Here is a 21,569-nt window from a genome sequence, read left to right on the forward strand (position 1 = left end):
TGTGGGTCAACCTCTAACTGTCAGTTTGTGATATTTCAAGAAATATATATTTAAAACCTGTCAGAATAAACAGGAAGAACAGACACTGACACACAGTTGTAAATCTATGATGATTGATCTATTATCTTGTTTTGTAATGTATGTATGTACAGTATATGTGTCAGGAAAATCTTCCCAATATTAAGACACAAGAACCACAAACAAGTAGTATAGTTTTCAGCAATGACTCCCGGCCGAGAGGAGAGAGTGACCAGAGAGGAAGTGCTTCTCCTCTCCAAAACAGTCTCTGAGCTCTCCGACGCAAAGGGGCTCTTTTATTAAAGAAAAGCACAAAGTAGAGCATTACAAGTCAGCATGACCTTCGGTTGAAACCTCCCTAAATTCTTCCTCTCGCTCATGCCCAGTTTCTTATCTGCTGGTGCATAGCGTTCCTGTGAGGCTCCCATGTGAAACTGAATAACAACTTTGAACACACATATATGAAAGTGTGGATTATAACTTTGACGCACACAAGTGAAGTTCATAATGATAAATATATAAATGTCTTTGTCAATATGCGTAAAGACCATTTTATACCTTCTGATAATGTACTTACACCTATGCAGATATCCGCACACGTAGACTCACACACGCCCACACCCCTCTGTCCACACCTTATTACGCGTTGCTTCATAGCTGTCCAGCATATTCTTCCCTTGAAGCCTCCATTGATGAATAATAAACACAGTCAGCAGGACCAGTGTAAACAAGCACACCTGGGAGCAGGTGGGTGTCTGCGAGAAGGTAGACAGAAAGGTAGAAAATAAATAAACAGCAGACGAGGAAAGAGTGACGCAGCAGAGAACAAAGACGAGTAGGAGGAAGAGAGAAAGGAAGAGAAACGAGCCGACGTGAAGGTGACAACAGCAGACATAATAGGCGCACCTCTAAAAATCTGATGACAAAGTCTGCAGCTGGTGATTATTGAGGTATGGCTAAAATCTTGTTTTTATTATTCAAAAATATCACCAAGTTCATTCTGACTCATTCATTAAGAGATCACTTCTGTTTAAAGAAAGTTAACAGGTTTTGCAGTATTAGTTAATATTAGTTTTGCTAATATGATGCAATATGTTAATAAGTTGTGAAGATGCATGGTCTATGACCGAAAGGTCGATTAAGTGAAAAGATATTTTTTGCACAGATCAGAGTGTGAGGATTTTTCATCCTGTGCTGGCTATTATGTCAAATCTCAGACATGTTTAGTACTGATTCTGTTCAATTCGTTGGAGTGATACATTTCTGACTGTCTGTTGCATTACTTTTTTACATTGCAGTGGCTACAGTTCTAAAAGATTTGTGTGATGTATTTATTTCTTGTATTGTTAACAGCATGGGAGCGAGCCTATTCTTTGCAATTCAGTTGATTCTGATGGCTCACCAGACTTTCCTTCTCCCCCTGGTACAGACACTTATTACTACTTCTCTTGTTCTTTCCGTTACCTCTTTATAAAAACTTCGTATAGTTTCTGATAAACACAGTAAAACGGATCAACTATTGGTGTAAGACCGTGTCTCTCTTCTTGTGCCCTCCTTTCGACAGAATGAAGGGTGCCGCATTTGTGAACCAGGTGAGTGGGTACTGAGTATAGCGGCGAGAGTTTCTGGCCTCTGCAGATACTGTGGAGTGCTTTGCAGAGAGTTGTCTTTGTTATGTACACATGCATGCAAGCCATGCATGTGAGTATGTAGATACCGTAAGTGTGGGGGGGCGTTCCGCATACCTGAGCCTGGGCTTCTTGATTCTGGGAAACTGTGCACAGGAAATCTATATTGCTACTGGTTCCCCCCTTTCCTCCATTTCCTTCTGTGTCACTGTTCATCTCTTTCTTAGCATTTGTACAGTATGTCTATCTGCCTCTCTCCATCTCTGTCTCTCTGTCTCTCTCTCTCTCTTTCTTGTTTTCTCTCTCTCTTTCTCTCTCTCTCTCTTTCTTGTTTTCTCTCTCTCTCTGGATGGGAAAGTCAGTGCCCTTCTGCAGAAGAAGAACCACATCCTCCACCAGCGTACCTGCATGTGTGTCATATTCTCACCGTCTTCTGACCCCTGGTTTCCTGTTGTGCTTGCTCTCCTCACGCTCCGTCTCTCTCGCTGGTGCCCGATGCAGTCAGCACTTTGCTCTGTGGTCTGCTGAGCGAGCTGCACAGGTGTGAAGATGTGTTTCCACCTGCTGTTCTTTAGCAGCCGCTCTGCGCTTTTTAAATATAACTGCCTCAGTGGAAAATAAGACTCGCTGCTTGTGAATAGAATGAGCTCAGAGTGAAAACAGAGTGTCTGATGCAGTGCTGTGCAGTGCCATATCCTATGGACTTGTATGTGTGAAAGGACTCTCTAATTGTATGTTTGTATGTGCTGTTTTTCAATGTGTGTTGTTTTTTAATGGCTTCTTGTATGGATTGTGGAAAGGTGAAATGCAAGACAAATTTCTGTGCAAACAGACATTAAAGTTGTATCTTATCTTATCTTATATCCCTCTCTTCCTCTCTTCCTCTCTTCTTCATTCCTTCTCATGCCGCCACAGCTCATCTTATCTTTCTTTAGTCAAATTCAAATGCTTTTCTAGGCCTGTCCGGGCAAACTCACACTCTGTTCTCTCTATGCCATCTGTGTGCCAGGATCTTACCAAGCGAGCTGTTCAACATGTGCACCATGCCCCCCTGCCACTTACACCAAGATTATAAACAAGGAAACACAGTGCCACCCCTGCAGTAGGGACTGCAAACCTGGTAATATGAACTTCCATCACCTGTTCATCTCCAAAAAGCCAACAGCATGTTGCCCAGTAATATTTGTATCATTAGTCATTTAGCAGACAGTCCCCTAGCACTGTACAGCAAAATCCTCAGCACTTTACAGCAAAGCTAACAAATGAGATCAAAAGACGTGGGCCAGATTATCTGGAAGAGCTTTCGATATTAAATGTGTGCAAATTGTCACTTTATCACGAAAAGAGCAAAAACAAATCTTACAGGATGTATTGAGAACCCCATGTGTTAGAGCAACCTGACACCAGTTCACTTCAATACTGGTACCATGCCGCAGACAGATTTCTCTGCCAGTGATACCAAGTGTGCTAAGGAGCTTATTGTGTTATGATGATGTGACGCTAAATGAAAAAGAGAGTATACTGTATAGCAGAAATTAGTTTGTGCAGAGGGCCAGCACCCTAATTCTACTGAATTAAAAAGTGACAAATGAGTCACTCTTCCTGTCTTAATTGTAGCGTGTTTTTCTCATTGGGCAGCATTTCTAATTCTAAGAATCTTAGGTTAAGGCAAGAAACACAGGAAATGAGTCAAATGAAAGAAGCATTTGCTATTTTTAATGTTTCGCCAGCCACAGCAAGAGTTGACTCTCTCTCTATCTCTCTTTCTCTCTCTCTCTGTTTGTGTGAGTGCGTATGCGAATGTATGTATGTGTGTATGTATTTGTTTGTCTATGTCTGTATCTGTCTGTGTAAACTTGTAACAGAATTCAACATGGAGGTGATTGAAGCTTGCAGTAGCAAGTCTAACGTGAGATGTCGCTGCATGGCTGGGTTCACATGCACAAAGACAGACAGCGGTATCTGTTCACGCTGTGGAAAGGAATTTACTCCAACTACAGTAAAAATACCTGGTAATGACAAATCATACTGTAGCATGTGAACATGTGATTGTGTGTGTGTGTGGTGTGTGGAGGGGGTGGTATAAACATGTGTGTATATGTGCCTTTTCAGTGTATGTATATGCATTTAATCTTATGTCTCTGTGTAGATCAAATCACAATGACCAAGACATGTGAGAAGGGCTCTTATTTTAGTGACAAGCACTGTAAGAAGCACAAAAAGTGAGTTGCAACTTCAACACGCCAAAGACACACACACAGACACACAGACACACAGACACACAGACACACGGACACACACACACACACACACACACACACACACACACACACACACACACACACACACACACACACACACACACACACACACACACACACACACACACACACACACACACACACACACACACACACACACAGAGGCCTACGTGTATGAGCCACCGGACAGTGTTTTATGCAAGTTAAAAGAACTAAATTAAACCATATTACAGTAATTGGCCCCATGTATTAACCTCACAGCTGAAGAAATCTAGCTAGCTCTCTGTTTTGTTTGAACACCAACAGAAGTGACGTTATCCAACATCGCTTAGAACACCTTTAAGGCACTGATTGTGGTTATGTATTTTTCAGCTGTACCGCTGATGGACTTGAAGTGCAGACACCAGGCAACACCACCCACGACACAATCTGCAAGCAACCATCTTCTCTGGCATCAGGTGTGTGAGTGTGAGTGCGCGTGTGTGTGTGTGTGCGTGTGTCTGTGTGAGTGTGTGTGTGTGTGTGCCTGTGAGTATGAGTTGATGCTTGTGTGTCTGGGATAAACAAGCAATTTTGTTCCTAACATTGAATTGTCTTTCCATTTCAGAGGAAGCAGCTATGCAGTGGCAGTTGCCCCTGGTGGTGATTTGCGTCGCAGTCTTTGCCTTTCTCGTTCTATTTGCTCTCTCATACAGTCACAGAGAGGGAGAAGGTGCCTGTCTTAAGCAATGTGAGCAGCAACTTGGATTGTATTCATTAATTGTATATTTTATACTCAGTGTGTGTGTGTGTGTGTGTGTGTGTGTGTGTGTGTGTGTGTGTGTGTGTGTGTGTGTGTGTGTGTGTGTGCGCGCGTGTGTGCGTGCGTCCGTGCGTGCGCGCACGCGTGTGTGTGCGTGCGTGCGTGCGTGCGTGCGTGCGTGCGTGCGTGTGTGTGTGTGTGGAGAGTGTGTGTATGTATTATTGGTGTTTGTGTATGTGTGTGTGTGTTTGTGTGTGTGTGTGTGTGTGTGTGTGTGTGTGTGTGTGTGTGTGTTGTGTTTTTTTCCAACTGCACCATGGGACGTGTGAAAGTCATAGCTATCTGTTGATCTCCCCTTTTCAGTGCTGAAGAATTGCTTTCCAGGCAGTGATAAAGTAAGTCTGTCATTTGGAGGCAATTACTTTAAATATTAAACAACAACAACAACAACAACAACAACAACAACAACATTGATGATTATTGTAATGATACTGCCATCTGCTGTAGAATAGGTTTTTGAATTGTGCTTGCCTTTCACAGGCAGCCATGAACGAAGCTGCACTCCATAAACCCAAGGGGCCAGTGGCAACAGGGAACTATCAAGACACTCATTCTGATTCCCTGCCGTCAGCCAATTACAACAGCCCTGCCTCATCTCAGCCAGGAACTCTGGGTAGAATACAGTTTCCTATTGATAAACTGAAAAGCTCACAAAGAACATCTAGTCTAGTCTCTAGAAATCTGTAATCCATTTCTGTTTATCTTATGGTTCATTTTCCATCCTTTCACTCATTTTAAATACACCATTATTCAATAAAGCCATTTGTCAAAACAATTTGGACACATATCTGAACGTTCATCTTCACTGTCTTGCCTTGCTGAAACCTTGCAGTTGTGAAGGTTGAGTAATTTTAAGTAAAGTCATAGCTATAGCTAGTTATTAGTTATGAATTAAGTCAGAACTGTAGTTCTGTTTAGACCTTAGTGTCCGTATGTCTTTTTTTCTCTCTGTCTGTTTTTGTGCTTCACCGTTCTGCTGACTGTCTGTCTGTCTGTGATTTTCTCTCTTCATTGTCTTTTTGTTTTGCTATGTATTTTCTGCCCATCTGTCTATCTACCTGTTTCACTCTTTTTTTCATGATTCTACTTTTCGCCCTCTCTCCCTCTTTCTCTCTGTCTCACCCCTCTCTCTGTCATGTTGCTGTCTCTCTCTCAGGTCCTCTCTACATCAACCATCCAAGCACCGTCTTTGTCAGCCTACTGAATCAGTTTGGCTTAGGGGGAGGAGGAGAAGGAGGTGCAGGAGGAGGTGGCCGTGAGGAGGAGCGGTACTCTCCCAACCCAAGACCTGATGGAGATGAAACTCACTCTCCTCCTTCTCCCATCCCTCTGTCCACAGAAGAACGGAGCCGGGAGGAGGAGACCTCTGTTCCCTCTCAGGAGCAAGGGAAAGAGAGTCATATGTCTAAAGAGGAAGAGCTCTGATGATGGAAGTCAGGGTGGGAGGACAGAGAGAAACAGCCACACAGACACAGGCAGAGAGAGAGAGAGAGAGAGAGAGAGAGAGAAACACAGAGGGATAGTTGCAGAAACATCTAAACAGCGAACATTTACCTGGTGCTCACAATTCTACAAAAACAGGTTTGACATTTTGTTGTCATCTGTCCCTTTAATGCTCTCTGAGATAGTGATCTTACATGGATACATTTCACTGGTGCGCCTACAATTTCCTCTCAACCTTTTTGGTCACTTCCTCTGATATCTATCTTCCTTCACTAAAAATAGATGTTCACTAACAGGCTGTGGGCAAGTGAGTTAGTTAGACAGTGTCAGAATAGCCTCCCGTCTGCCAATCACGTTATTGACATCACTCAGTGACCAGCACTTCAGGCCATACTTCTGCAGTCTGAGACAGAAGACCCTTTTTTTGCTGATGTGTTGATCGATGATGATTTCAACACAAGGACCAAAGGCCGGAGACCACAGGTATCACTAGGACTATTGTCTACACTTTGTTACTACTCTCTTAAAACAAATGTGTTAAAAAACAGCGCAATGTGCATTGTTTTAACATGTCTCTGTGTCCAGATTGGGACAACACATTTGTTTTAAGAGTATATAATGATAATAATATCATAAGTGAAGGTTGCTTTATTTATTCTGTTTTAGTGCCAATCTCCCAGATTTCTCCCAGCACTGTAAATAACCCTCAGATACTCTTGTACAGGTTGGCAATAGTTTCATTCCAGTATATGCTTGTCTCTATGGATCTAAGGAAGCTTGCTTATATATGTACTTTATATGGAAGTGCAATAACTTAATAAAGCGATTTATTTTAATGAGATTTTAATTATTTCAATTTAACCATTATTATTTACATCACTGTTTTTATAATACATGCAAGAAAGCAGTTGGTAACAGAAATGATACATGCCAAGGTTATCTTCTGGTTGCCACCATTTTGACATTTGCAAATATGATTTATATGCTCTTGCCCTAAAACGGACTCACTCTCTTTCATTAAGCTATAACCCTAACTACTAGCTTTATATGGATTATTGCTATTGATTATTATCTATGCCCTTTTTTTCTGAACCTCTCCTTGGTAAGGTAACATATTCTTTAACCACTTTTAACCACTGACTTTCTTAGATCACCAAGGGCTTGATATAGTGTCACTATAATACAATTAGGGTAACACTTTACTTAGATAGTCTGCCAACAGAGACTTCAGATATTATCTACTGACATTCCAGTTCAGTATGTAAAATTACTGTTGCACAATTACTTAACATCATCTTAACCAAATTCAACCCACCCTACCCCATCAATTGAACAGATTTTGCACCAGATGGTTTGCTGATAATCTGAGCATCTGTGGATAGTCTATGGCCAGAGTGACCAACAATTATTTTAAAAATTTCAAATATTGTGTCTGTAGGGTCACTGATTCGAAAGTTGGTCACAAATCAATGGTTATACACTGGAAAAAAGGTCACAAATTGATATGTGATTGTACAGTGAAGAAAACTTAGTTGTGCAATTGTCAAAAATTAATTGAAATTCTGAAGAGTGTTGCGGTACAACTGAAAAATAAAACAGATATATGTAATTTATCTTACAGATAGGAAAACAATTAATTTATCAAAATGTAAAAACATATAACAATAATGTACAAAATACATGTTCTATATATTGTGTTTTACATTTGCATGTATGTGCATGTATGTGTGTGTGCGTGTGTGTGGGTGCGTGTGTGCGTGTGTGTGTGTTTTAGAATATAATTCAATGTTTATGTTCAACACAAAATTCCCTCTGTCACTTGTCCATTGAGATGATCTGATCCATCTTTTATCCATACTTCCTGGAGGTCTGTACACACTTCAGGCAAGCGCAAAGTCTCTTCTTCTATACTCTGTGTGTCCTTTGATGACGAATCTGTTGGGCAAAATCAGCATTATAAAATGGATAGTTCTATCTGCAAGTGAGTTGCTTCAGAAGTCATTGTAGAACAGTCTGCAAACATACACCTGTAATTGCATTACATCAGTATTGCTGTGGCATACCAAATTTGTTGTGATGCTTGGCAATCACTATTGCTCAGGGCAACTTTAGGACATATATGAATTACAATGTCAAGCTTAGACATTGCACCCATAAACATTGTTAACATTGATGTTTTCTTTATAATTGTTTTCATGCATAACGTATGTATATACGTGTGTGTGTGTGTACTATATATATATATATATACAGTATATATATACTGTATATATTAGATGTTGTGGAAGCACAAACCATCAAATGTGAGGCAACCAAGATCCAGCTTTTTGAGCTGAGTGGCAATGATGAGGAGGAGTATGCACACGCAGACTATCAGCACCACTGGAAGAAGCATTGCTGTGTCTGAAACAGTAATATGAATACAGAGAAGGAAGACAGGCAGACAGAAAGAAAGAGAGCGAGGAGACTTTGACTCAACATCCTTCAATTCATCATTGATCAGAAACTGATATCACTGACTCAAACAATTCGAAACTGAACTATGAGACCACCATCCACCACAATTGACATCACAGCTCTGCTTACATCTTATGTTCTTACATCGTATGTATCTTACTTCAAAAGATTTTTTATACTTGCCACACCCATGAGACAGAAAGAGAGAGCAAATGAAAAGGGTCTGGAACAGATACACTTAACTTGCCTTTAACTTGTTAAGCTGTTATGAAGACTAAAATGCTAAACTTAAACTGAAACTCTACCGTCTGGCTCTTTATTGAGAGTTGTCCTTTCTGGTTGTTTGACATCTGTAATTGTTGGGTGGGTAGTTGTAGTTATAGTTGTAGTTGTAGTTGTAGCTGTAGTTGTAGTTGTTTCCTTTGGTTTCTCATATTTACAATATGAGCAGTCATCATCTCCACACTTGTGATCTGGCTTGCAGCGACACTCTCTGTCCGTTAATGTATTACAAGGTTTCACTTCCTCCTGGCCTACATTGGACACACATTGGACAATCAAATAGTGTGAGAGAAACATTTGTCACACACATAAACACACACACACACACCTGCACATACCAACAGGCTGAGGTGGCATTTCAGTGTATGAGAGAGATTTGAGAAAGATAATGTGTATGCGTGTGTGTGTGTCTCTCTCTTCTCTCTCTGTTTGTTTGTGTGCACATGTGTGAGAGAGGCATGAGAGAAAGTGAGAGATAACGAGTGAGTGTGTGCATGTGTGTGTTTTAGTATTGTATGTGAGTCAGTTATAAGGACAGTGCTGAGCCCCCTATGCCGAGAACCCACCAATGGGAAAGCCCCTCATCTATCTGACCTTTTCTTCACAGACTCATTTCTGTCTGGTTGTCATCACGTTTAATCTGGATCTCAGTTTTATTCTCAAACCAACACACTGTATGAATAATCTGTAGTGTATGAATAGTAATGTATTTACTACATATACTGTACAAAAGTTCTAACAGTAAAGCGGAAAAATATGAGAGAGGTACCATTGTCAAGACAGCACAGAGCTAAGAGTGAGAGAGTAGGACAGAAAGAGACTTACCATATCCGCAATCCCGGCATACATCGCAACGCGACAAGGCATTGTGCATACTAATATACATTCCCATGCTGCATGGCTTGCATTTTGTTTCTTTGGAGCCGATCGGGCATCTGCCTACCATGTGCTCACCTACACAGATGCACACACATACATGCACGCAAGCAGACACATGAGCACAAGACACATACAATAATCAAATACACTTGATAATCAAAATGATATAAGGTGTAAAATGACAGATGTATTCTGAGCACCAGTTTTGTGAAACATTGCTGGTAAATAGAAGATGTGCAACAAACTCAGACCATAAACCAACAATCATGTCCAAATCATTCCATGGTCACTTTACAGGTAAGATCATACTCTATAAATGATAGATCAAATACAGTAAGTAGCATTTTGTGTCATGTGTGTCATTCCGAGACAATGCTGAAAGGTGACAGGCTACCAGATACAGAACTTATGTTGTGAGATACAGCTTGAGATACAGTCTTCCACAATGGGCTCTCAGACTAACCTGGTTTGCACTTGTTGCAGCACTTGGAAATGGGATTTGGGTCGGAAACACTTTTTTTCTCTTCCCATCTATACTCTTTGCCCTCATCACAAGTGAGTGAGTGGAGGAGCGAGAGGTTGAGGTTCCAAAGGAGAACAGTAATCCAGAAGACCCTCATCTGAGAACAAGCCAGAGAGACAGAGAAAGGTGGAGCAGGATGATGGGGGGGCACATGGAAAAGACACACCGGGTGGCTCTCAAACTCTCTCCTCGATGCTCGGCCCTCGAGGCTCGTTCCCACTGATCTATAACTAACACTGGATAGACTATCCCATTGTTGCCGCCCCATCATTCTTTATCTAGATCAGTGAGGACGAGGATCGAGGAAGGAAGGGAGGGTGTATAAAAGACCAAATGAGAGGCACCCATAGTGTCTTCCCACATCCAAGAGCAGGGAAAACACCAATTACACTGGCATTTGTTTTGGTATTTCTTTTTTTTTTTAACATTGTTTCTCCAACACATTCGAACAGAAATTATACAGCATGATCAGAAGCAACTATAAGCTAAGAGCAACCCATTCATCAGAACAAAAACTGACTGGTACCTTGGCACCAATGTCACACAAATTGTCCAAAGTAGGTTACATCACATGTAAGCGCCATTCCGTGCTCTCTGTGAATCAAACCCATGACTACTGGTTTGATAAATTATTTGGATACCCTGTTGACTTCCTCTATAAATTCATACCACTTCAACAAATGTGTAAGGGTCACTCAATTTCATTATAGCAAGAAAATAGCAAGACACCTACACTCAGTATGATCATCAAAACGGACTGACGGAAGGTCCCTGAGCCTTCTAGAGACTATGGGAAGAGAGAGGAACCCAGGCCTTACCCTGTGTGCAGCTCAAGAAGAGGATCCCAGCCGAGAGCAGATCATCCAGACCCCTGAGTGACACCAAGTAGGTATGACAGTTGGAGCTATCTCACACTCACATTTTACTCCTTTATCAGAAATGTCAAGTGATGAGTCATATATGAACTCTCAAAAGCTCCCCGGGACCCCACAGATCTCTGCCGTCTTCAGTGCACCTAAGTGAGCGCCCTCCAAGCCCTACTTCACCTCCCCCAGACTGTTTCCGTGAGCGGCCCATGCTCTCTATATTTTGACTCTTAGCTGAAGATTAAGCCTAAAAGTTCCAAAACAGAGTGGTAACTGCCCTCCCTCTCCCACTGCACAATTGTGTTACCTAATCTACATTAACTGAGGGTCTTGTTTCTCCTCAAGTGTCTCAAGTGACTCAAATGCAGAACGACTTCAAAATGATCACTCATTTGTTAACTTGCTGTTAGCTGTCATGTGGGTTAAGAGAGGTGACAGTATTTGCCAGTGGCGCTCAGATAGAACAAGATAAACAAAAAACCGGCTATAATGCACCGTCAGCAGGGCTTCTTAAAGACTGGTGTATCTTATTTGTTTGATCTATCTCTCTCTCTCTTTTTTTCTCTGTCACTGTCTCTATCTCTGTGACTGACAACCCAAAATATAAGTGCTGTGAACTGCTTTTTTTTCTCTTTCGTGGCTTGACCTGAATTTTCACAGAGCAGCCATTCCCTCATGCGACCCTCTCCCCTCAATGTCCCGCAAATGGCTTGACTCACTACCAACCAACAAACTTCTAGTCAGGTGACTCATTTTCATTTCGGATCAGACTCAAATCAACTAACGACCCTGCAGAATCATCTCTGCAGCACTATCAAAAAGAGAAGGTTTCAGGCTGAGAGCTGCTGCTTCACTGTGAGAAAGTAACATGTGGTCATGCTGTGACCCACCCTTCGACTGTCGCGTAACCACACCCTGGAATGGTGCAGACCCTCTGTGGTGCTACTGTAAGGAGGTTATTTAACAGATTAATAAACAGAGAATGGCAGAACAACTACATCACCAGAATTCCATCATCACCAGCATCATCTTCATGTTCTTCTTCTTCTCATTCATTATATTCAACACACCAGTCATTCTCAGTCTTCTACTTTTCTTTTTCTTCTACTTCTTCACCCCTCGCCCCCCCAACCACCCCCCCCCCCTTTTTTTTCTTGTTCTTCTGTCAGCAAGACTCTTACCCAAGAAAAAAAGCAGCGAGTTGACTCGTGAGGGGATGTGGTTTTTCAGACGAAGGAAGTTGTTGACATCACCTCACTGGTTTTCTCAGCATGGGCAACCATATGCAGCGAAGCCAGAAGGTACAGTATTCCGAAGCACATACAGGTTGGATGGTGTCAAATATTAATGGGAAGATCTGATCAAATTAAGCCTTCTTTTAGTCAGTTATAAACAGTGCAAAGAGCCTACTGTTCCCTATAAGTAGCCTCCATCAATATGTGAGGTGTATTATTGAATGCCAGAAAGAATATGTTGCTCCTTTCAGGGCCCGGCCAGGGCATGTTTGTAAAGCTCATTCATCCATTTATTTATTTTATTTGTTTATAATTATGGCTGTCCTACAAGACACAAATTGGGTCGCCGTGGGGAGACCACACAACATAGGCCTAGGCTCCTGTATCTCTTGACATTTCAGTCAGAATCACAGATCTGAAAAAATATGTTTTATTTTGACAGCAAAAACGAGAAAAGGGTAATATTCAGGAAGAACCTGCCTCTCCGTTTCACGGTTTAGGCTTCCTGAGACTGCAGTAGGCTAATTACACCCTTAATGGTTTACAAATAATGTAGGCTCGTGCAATAACACATTTCATTTTTGTTTATGTCAAACATTTGCATTGAATAATGGTGTTTTAATAGGCTATTAGAAAGGGTGTAACGATAATACGACAGGTCTAATTGATAAAAAAACAAAAACAAAGTGGGGGGTGGTGGAAGGAAATGCGTAGGCTATCGAGATAATGTGTAAGTGTTAGCCTATGCTTACCTTTACCGTAGGGTACTGTCTGTAGCCTGTGGAGTAGCCTAAACATGCAATTTTCATTTCTTCCCTGTTGTGCTAGTCTGTGTTGGTGAGAATTGCCCTGCCCGTTTCCCGTTTACTCACGCCCCCACGCTCCGCTGGCTGCTTAGAGGAATTGAGTTGGGAGCTCGTGCCGTCGTGTGGCGTGTTTTTAAGGAGTAGGCTATGTATGACATTTAAGAAGAATTTATAGGCTAATAACAACAACCGCTACAATTATCGATCTGTGCTACAGTTTGTAAAGGTATTTTATATATATTTACCTCTTTTCTGTGGGAGTAGAGACACAAGTCTAGATCTTGATGTGGTTTGTGTGGGTGTAACCTGATAGTGAATTCGAAAGTAAAATTAACTAGGCTACTGCAACTTTGTAGCCTAGGCTAAAATAATCATAATGTATGGTGATGTAGTGAGAGACAAAGTCAAACTTAAAGATACAGTTATTTTTATCTTAGTTAATATGTCTAATATGTCTTTCGAGCATAGAGTAAACTGCGCTTGCTTTTTTGTGTTATTGCGAAACAGCTTGCTTCGACTGTTAAATCAGGAAATCAGCAGGCTGGACGGTTTATGCGAAGGCATTTACGTCTAAACTAATATAGATGTAACAGAATACTGTGTTGCTCTTGTAGAACAACTATGTTTTGTGCGTTTTGTTAATCGGTCCACATTTTGCTTTAGATGGATGAACCGACAGAATAAAAAAAAGGATGGGCAGAGGTCGCCAGTTGTCAACATGGACGAACAACGTTGGACTCAGTTTTCTGATTTTTGAGGTGAGACATTATAGCATATCATATCTGGCCCTTGTTGCCAAATTTAATGACAGCACTCAATCAAAAATAACCTCACCTCTGACGTGGCCATTCTCAACTAACCAACATCAAGGCCTCAGGTAGCCCTACCTGAAGTGTGTGTGTGTGTGTGTGTGTGTGTGTGTGTGTGTGTGTGTGTGTGTGTGTGTGTGGGATTGGAGGATTGTTGGGTGGGGGGACAAATTCCAGTTATATGGTTTTGCTTACAGTTGTTTTACATCTGTTCTTCAGCTCCTGGTCCTGCAGTCCCATGCTGTATGGGGGGTGGATACCGCTGCAGGGCCTTGGCCAAGCCCGTCCCCAGCCAAGTCCACCACCAGCAGCCGCCATGACAAATGTCAGCTAGATCATCAGTATCCACACTCCAGCAATAAGTTCTGCTGTAACAAGTGTATTCCAGGTAAGAGACACTCTCTCTAATATATCTCCAGTTCAGGAGTCTGAAATGAGTACATTAAGGCTTTTGATCTGGTAGAAGGGAGGGAAACTGCTAATAGTATGCCTATGTCTTTCCATTGAGTTACGATTAAACGGTAATAAAGCCAGGTGTGAGGGGACGGTGTGTGGACTTTTTGTCAGCTACCAATATGGCCTAGATTGGCCCCTGCCCTCAGAAGTTCACATATCAAAAGTGTTGTGGAGACCCTTATGATGCAGTTGTGAGATAATGTTTGTGGTTCAAATGATAGAATGAACATGTTCTTGCCAGTACAGAGGAAGATTTGGGAACAACTAAACAGTTAGGCTATAATGTAATACTAATGATTGTAATATCTGGTGGCATGAATAATACATCTGTCATATCTCAATATTGACCAAAATATTCATGATTATCATTTTTGCCACAATAAAGCAGCCCTTGTGGAGAGACTGAGTTTTCAGATGACAAGGGAGACTAACATTTTCCAATTTGTGATAGATGTGCTTGACATTAGAGCTGCTCAATTATGGCAAAAATCATATTCACGATTAAAATTGAGATCATGATTAACACAATTCCTAGTTGATTTTTGAAACTCATTGATTTTGAAAACATCATCCATTTTCTAGACATTTTCTAGAAGAGTTAATAGTGATTAAATTTAATTCAACTAAACACATACTGTAGAAATACACTCAAAATACTAGATAATACTACTGTACTGGATTAATCGCTCAAAACAAAATGGGAGCATTGTTGCAAAACGGATTTTGGATCGCTCAGTCCTTCTCCACATTTTTCATTGGCTCACTAAATGCACATAACAGGAGGAGCTGTGCTGCAAGCAGCTGCAGCATTCATATTCAAGATTCAAGATTCAATACTTGTGCCATACAACAGAAGTTGTTTGGAATATGCTGTGTGCTCTACAATACAACAGACAAGACAACACTACACAAAAATGGGAAGCCTAAGACATAGACATTCAGTATTACATTTGACTCTAAAGTGCTCATGGGGCCAATGAATCTGACCTGGCGCCCATATCCCAATCCCAAGATGGGGTCTCCCCTCCTGTCACTCTTCACTGTGCTATCTAACTAAAGGCAAAAGGCCCAAATATGCTTAAAGAGGACATAGAATGGATGAATCGAGTATTGTACTGTGTTCTCTGATATTACAATACTATATATTCAACTTTGATTCATACAAATTAAACTCAATTGTATTGAAATAGTCCGTTTGACTAAATGGCGCTCTCTTTGGCAACCCCAATTGAACTTCAATGGCTTTGCGATATTTGACATCACAAGTAGGCTTTGTTCTTTTGTGGCTATTTTTAAGTTCAAGATTTTCATATGAAGGAGGGCACAACCATTCCTCATGTTCATGATAGCTCTTTGGTTATGCAATACCTCTCCTAATTCATCAAAACCAAGACAAAAATTATTTCCATTCTATGTCACCTTTAAAAATACACAAGTAACCAAATTAACTCAGTATGCTACTAATTTATTGATTTGAGTGAAAGAGTCAAACAGTTTATACCAATGTGTGGGTGATTTGACTGTTCATCTCTTCTCTCTTAAAGGTTTCGTACAGCACAAGGAGTGTTCTGGTGAAGGCAGAACTACCGAATGCAAACCGTGTAGAAATGGCACATACATGGATGTAGCTAACTACTATGCCAATTGTTTCAGATGCCGCAAATGTAAAGGTGAGCGAGTAAGGCTTGACAGTAACCTCACAAGTAGCCTCACTGTCCATGACTGCAGCTCTGTGACCGCACAGAGGGTGCTGCCATCCACTGTAGGGTGTTCAGTTGCAGCTGCTGCGCTAAAAAATGTGAGATCTGTCTCTGTACTGTCATATTTTTATTTGAGTTGCTGTGAATAAAACATTAGGGTCAGCATATCTGTAGCAATTTAGTACGTTTAATTCGGATAGATGGAAAATATGTCCAAATGTCCAAGTCCAAACGTATCTGCTATATTAGCCACACTGCAACATATCCATTGAGGTTTGGGTCATCTTAACAGGATTTGGCCAGGATGTGGGTGATCTCTTCCAACTGGTTTTGACCTAACAGAACCAGTGCTAGCTGGGAGATGATCGCTGTCTGTAGTGTTACAGTACTTGATCTCGTCTGGACTGTATTATCTTTTCATATTAGTGGGAGTCTTAGCTTTGCCTGGTGATGCTCTGTTGTAGTGGGTGGAGATAGTTCTCCATCTTGCCCTTTCACTGACTCTCTCTGTATTTGTGTCTTTCAGTAACTGAAGTGGAGATCACCAAATGTAACTACAAGACCAACACAGTTTGTCAATGCAAGCCAGGCTACTACAAGAAGAATATTATTCCCGAACTGGACCATGAATGCCGGAGGTGCAAGAAATGTGGGGATGGAGAGATAGAAACAAGCCCATGTAAGTGTGTGTATGTCTGTGTTTGTATATTTATTTGTGAATGTGATTAAGAAAGAAAGAGATTGAGAGAGAGAGAGAGTTATGATCGATTAGCGTTCGTTAGCTTTTTAACTCATTTGTTAAATGTTTTTCTCACAGGTACACCAGAGCAAGACAGAAAATGTGAATGTAAATATCTCCATTATCGTGAGAAAATTGATGACACATTCTGCAAATTGTGTTCCGAGTAAGTACTGCAGTATGCAACATTACTTGTGTTGGGTATCCAAACTTCTATACACACACTCACACACTCACAGTCAGTGAGTTCCTTTCCCTGTTGTGGCCGTAGAAAGGAAATGGTCAGACAGCTCTGCTGAATAAGAAGAGCGTGCCCTGCTCTTGTTTAGTATATTTCCTCCCCTGTAATCTAGCAAATTGCCTGGAAAATGCCTAAAGATGGTACGATTTCATATAAAAAAAACCTGGCAGACTTTACAAAAGCCTGTGTATGATGTCTGAAGTTTAGTTGAGAAAGATTGCATCAGCTATTTCAACATGTTTTAGACTGACTGTGGTTTTGCTGTGATTGCAAAAATGTTTCCTTTGTTCCGGCTATTTTCTTTTGGCAGTTGCTTTATTGGCAGTCACTACTGTTTTATATGCTTGTATAGGGGTGTTTAACACAACCTAGACCCAGGTTTGTTGTGTTCGCATGTGTTATGGCTAGTTTCTACTTTTCTACTTCTACTTTTATACCACACCTGAATGATTGTGATATGACCAGAACTGTCTCCCTTTTCCTCTGTGTTTCTCTAGTAGTGAGGATGATTGCCCTGGTGTTCTGGTAAAACCGAGTACAGATCCTGGTCCTGGCAATCCAGGTATATGTCCACTCATAATTTGTTGTACATGATGTTTACCTGTGAGTGCAAGAGAGAGAGAAAGAGAACTAGGAAACAGAATAATGTATATGTTTGTGTGTGTGTGTGTGTGTGTGTGTGTGTGTGTGTGTGTGTGTGTGTGTGTGAGTGCGAGTGTGAGTGTGAGAAGTTCATAATATTTCATAGTCCATGTTCATGATATTTATCTTACTGTATTGTGACAAAATAAAGAGGAGTAGGTAATCTCTTCATGAAGTTAAATGACAGTATCTCTAATGCAGCTGCTAAAGAATGATGCCTTTTCAGAGCAGCAGAGAGAGCACCTGTGGTGTTCTAACCCTTGGCATGTTTGTTCTTTACAGAGTTGCCTATGCTGGTGACAGTTCCATTGACCATCATAGCAACTGTTCTGCTAACAGCTCTAGTTATGTTGAGCTACAAGGCCATCAAACGCAGAGTGAAGCAGGAGAAACGATCTCCAGCTACATCAGAACCTCCTGACTCCCCTTCTGTGTCACTCACTTCCTCTGAGGTAAAAATAGACGTTTATGATCATGCTACAAATTAATACTCAGTGTATTTTATTTCGGCCCTCAAGGCCACAGAGTTGTTTTAGCATGTGGTACAGACATGCTTTTGAAAAGATGCTTAGTTTCTTACGTTTCTTTCTTCAGCCTCTCCTCACAGTAACCAGCTCAGTGGCCACCATTAAGAATGACCACAATGAGGGTATTCCCTTCCCATGTCAAGCGTCCAGTGAAACACAGAATGCATTACCTGACTGTGTACCACGAGAGATTAAAAGTAAGTACAGTATGAGGAAGTGTGCCTGTGGGTGGGCCTTTTACAGTTGACTTGTCTCCATCTTTTAGCGTTGAGTGTGTATGTCTGTAAGTGTATTCATCAGTGTACTATAAACATGTTTATACTTCTCAATTTCATACTCTGTGTGTGCGTGTGTGTGCGTGCATGTGTGTGAGTGAGTGTGTGTGTGTGTGTGTGTGTCTGTGAGAATGTGTGTGTGTGTGTGTGTCTTCATGGTGAAGAGGAAACTCTGCTTCCTGTCGTCACCATTTCCTATGTTGCCTTCGGCATGAAAGCTTATGCCAAAGCCTTGAGCACTCACTCACCTAAGAATGTCTGTAATTTTGTTAATAAGAATGTCTGTCATTTTCTTTTTCTCTCTCTATTCTCAACTCTCTCTTGCTCCATCTCTTCTGTTTCTTTTTTTAATTTCTTGTCTTTGTCCATCTGCACCATAGCCGGCAAATTCATCTACTCAGTTCTGGACTTGGTGCCTGTGTCGCGGGTCACGGAGCTGGTCCGCCTGCTTGGCGTGAAAGACCAGGACATCGAGAGGGCGAGGCGGGACAACCCTTTGTCCTGCCACGAGGCCCAGTACCACATGCTGAAGCGCTGGGCCGACAGCGGGACGCGAGGTCACACCGCCACACTTGCCTGGCCACTACTGCTGCAGCTGCTGGCTACGCTGAGAGACATGGGACTTGGAGGCTGTGCCGAGAGCCTGGAGATTGAATATGGCCTAAACCAAGCATGTTTGAATATGGCCTAAACCAAGCACACACACACACACACACACACACACACACACACACACACACACACAGACAAAATAGTAGCACACACACTCAAGTGTCATGGGCATTCAAACTAGATTTTTTACACACTGTGACACATGGGACTCAGAGACTGCGGACGAAATCCGAAGATCAAATATAACCTAGAATAAGCATGAACGAACACACACACACACTCTCACACATGCACGCACGCACGCACACACACACACGCACACACACACACACACACACACACACACACACACACACAAAATACAGGTATACACAGCATTGTGACGGAGCACATTCAAACTTAACTTTTCACACACTGAGAGACAGGGTTACTCAGAGGGTGTGGACAAAGACTGTGATACCAATTAGAGGAACACCAAGCCTCAATGGACCCACAAGCTGTATTGCATGGAATGCTGATTTATAGGGCCAAGCAGGAGTGTTGCTGGGGGGTGTTAGGACAATTCTAAGGGGCCAGCACTTAGAGGGAATTATTGTCATAGAGTCCACCTTTTCTAGCAGCGCCCCTGGGACCAAGTCTTTTCAGGGAACATGTAGTAGACTTCACTGAATGGCATGTAGAGAGGGCATGCCATTTTAATGTGTATGTGTGTGTGTGTGTGTGTGCTAAGATGATTATTGGTCTATTTGTCCTAGTTGTCGGACAATAATACAACACAGACAATAATGGATAGGCACTGTTCCCAGATCAGTTCCATCCACACAACGCAGCAATACTTTGAGTAGATGGTCCTTGTAAATCTTCATTTATAAGAACTCTGGCATTAATAGATACTTAAGCCTGGTGTTTAAGTGCAATGTGAAATGCTATTTGTATGATGCTATCTCTTTTTTATCATGATAGATTCACATGAAAAAAGAGGCATATCCAATCTAAATCATCATTCTTTACTTACAGAAACAGTCAGTGCTTTGTAGTGGTGATAATTGTCTGAAGGCAGTTCCAAATACACCCCTTAAATATTTCACCTGTCCTGTACTAGTGAATGAATAAGCACAACAACACTAATGTCTGTGTTCTGATTTCTGTCACATGCACTGCATTTAATATGATTCTTTTTATATAGTGTATCTTGTGGCCTTAAGTATAAAAATCAGTTGGCATACAAATAAGAATGAATGTAACATGCCATTTTTTATCAGTAAAGGGACAGGATGATCAATCAACCAGCTTGTTAAACAACTTTTTCTGCACTTTTGACTTACAGAGCGGAAGGGGAGGTGCTAGGTTCATTTGCCAAATGTTTGTTATTCATGTGGCGGAGAAAAAATATTAAGCATTATCACATCTGTCATCTGTTTCTGTTACTGATGAGGAGTCTGGTTAAGCACAGACACTGCTGTTATTTTGTTATGGAATGCTTGTAAATATATTAAAATGGTGCAGATGCTGTGAGAGTATGAGTACAAATCCCAAACAGACCGAATAGAGCTATTAAGCTGAATTGAGGCAGGACGGAATTTGGGATATACGCAATATATGTTTATGAATTTTTCAGCCAGAAGTCAGACTGAACTATTGTGGAGATGGCTTGGTTTAAAAATGTAATGAAATGTGCTGGTTGAAATTATATATATATTTTTACAAATCTTGTGATCTGTTATGAAGCAGGATAGAATTTGTGACCATTATGATTTGTCATAATATGAAATGCCCCTCAGATCAGTAAATAAAATATGCAAATACAAATATACACACTTGTACAGATTAGAGGTTTTATAGCACTATACTGTTTTACCATATTGAAATTCTTACATGCTCCTATTTATTCAAATGTCCACTTCACAGAATTAAACTACATTGTTTAAATTGTTGAGTGCATTGGTTGTGCTTTTGTAATTAGTTAGTGTTAGTGTGTGTGTTTCTCTGTGGATAAGTGTGTATGATTCAGTTTTTGTCTGTGTATGTTAGTACATGTGTGTGTGTGTGTGTGTGTGTGTGTGTGTGTGTGTGTGTGGATAAGCATGTATAATTCATAGTTTTAGTGTTTGTGTCTGTGTGTGTTCGTCTGCAGATAAGCGTGTAGGCCTATAGTTCAAATGGTATGCAGTCCAGCCGCATTGCTGTTTATTGTCGATGTGTCATCTTGATATGGCTGTTTCCGTCTACCTGTAAGTCCCCACCTCCACGTCCTCCTGGCCCTCGCTCTGCTCCCCTTTTGGCCCTCTGCAGGACTTTGTTCTGTGACACATACACACACACACACACACATGAATGTACGTTTATGTGTTTCTTTGTTCTTGTGATG

General features: G+C 41.2%; 3 protein-coding genes across 14 annotated transcripts; 2 read left to right on the forward strand and 1 right to left on the reverse strand.

The window, feature by feature from the left end:
* The first annotated feature begins 682 nt into the window (after positions 1 to 682).
* Positions 683 to 6,988, forward strand: si:dkey-260g12.1 (tumor necrosis factor receptor superfamily member 5). Of its 2 annotated transcripts, none has more exons than XM_062538554.1 (11): positions 683 to 968; positions 1,372 to 1,441; positions 1,583 to 1,610; positions 2,656 to 2,766; positions 3,512 to 3,658; positions 3,796 to 3,868; positions 4,280 to 4,365; positions 4,515 to 4,637; positions 5,013 to 5,044; positions 5,190 to 5,322; positions 5,866 to 6,988. In XM_062538554.1, exons 2-11 carry the CDS (start codon positions 1,373 to 1,375, stop codon positions 6,132 to 6,134), a joined length of 1,071 nt encoding a protein of 356 aa, XP_062394538.1. In that variant the 5' UTR covers positions 683 to 968; position 1,372; the 3' UTR covers positions 6,135 to 6,988. The 2 variants fall into 2 exon arrangements, with proteins under 2 accessions (XP_062394538.1, XP_062394539.1); XM_062538555.1 differs by having other exon boundaries at positions 3,512 to 3,621; positions 3,795 to 3,868.
* Positions 6,979 to 13,305, reverse strand: cd27 (CD27 molecule). Of its 10 annotated transcripts, XR_009939648.1 has the most exons (8): positions 12,341 to 13,130; positions 12,050 to 12,104; positions 11,112 to 11,164; positions 10,234 to 10,390; positions 9,717 to 9,845; positions 8,915 to 9,142; positions 8,448 to 8,555; positions 6,979 to 8,087 (listed from the first exon to the last, which is right to left on the reverse strand). XR_009939648.1 is itself a non-coding variant. In XM_062538557.1 (7 exons), the coding sequence occupies exons 3-7, from the start codon at positions 10,562 to 10,564 to the stop codon at positions 7,948 to 7,950; spliced, it is 936 nt and encodes a 311-aa protein (XP_062394541.1). In that variant the 5' UTR covers positions 10,565 to 12,104; positions 12,341 to 12,516; positions 13,147 to 13,298; the 3' UTR covers positions 6,979 to 7,947. The 10 variants fall into 10 exon arrangements, 9 of the variants coding, with proteins under 9 accessions (XP_062394541.1, XP_062394542.1, XP_062394547.1 ...); XM_062538557.1 differs by adding an exon at positions 13,147 to 13,298 and having other exon boundaries at positions 10,234 to 12,104; positions 12,341 to 12,516; XM_062538558.1 differs by adding an exon at positions 13,147 to 13,228 and having other exon boundaries at positions 10,234 to 12,104; positions 12,341 to 12,531.
* Positions 13,279 to 21,134, forward strand: tnfrsf1a (tumor necrosis factor receptor superfamily, member 1a). Of its 2 annotated transcripts, none has more exons than XM_062538552.1 (10): positions 13,279 to 13,426; positions 13,864 to 13,958; positions 14,229 to 14,397; positions 16,010 to 16,135; positions 16,692 to 16,844; positions 16,983 to 17,070; positions 17,643 to 17,707; positions 18,070 to 18,239; positions 18,382 to 18,511; positions 18,970 to 21,134. In XM_062538552.1, the coding sequence occupies exons 2-10, from the start codon at positions 13,893 to 13,895 to the stop codon at positions 19,278 to 19,280; spliced, it is 1,278 nt and encodes a 425-aa protein (XP_062394536.1). In that variant the 5' UTR covers positions 13,279 to 13,426; positions 13,864 to 13,892; the 3' UTR covers positions 19,281 to 21,134. The 2 variants fall into 2 exon arrangements, with proteins under 2 accessions (XP_062394536.1, XP_062394537.1); XM_062538553.1 differs by having other exon boundaries at positions 17,646 to 17,707.
* Positions 21,135 to 21,569: the final 435 nt, after the last annotated feature.

The sequence above is a fragment of the Sardina pilchardus genome, chromosome 6 (genome assembly GCF_963854185.1).
Source record: "Sardina pilchardus chromosome 6, fSarPil1.1, whole genome shotgun sequence".
NCBI classification, from domain to species: Eukaryota; Metazoa; Chordata; class Actinopteri; order Clupeiformes; family Clupeidae; genus Sardina; species Sardina pilchardus.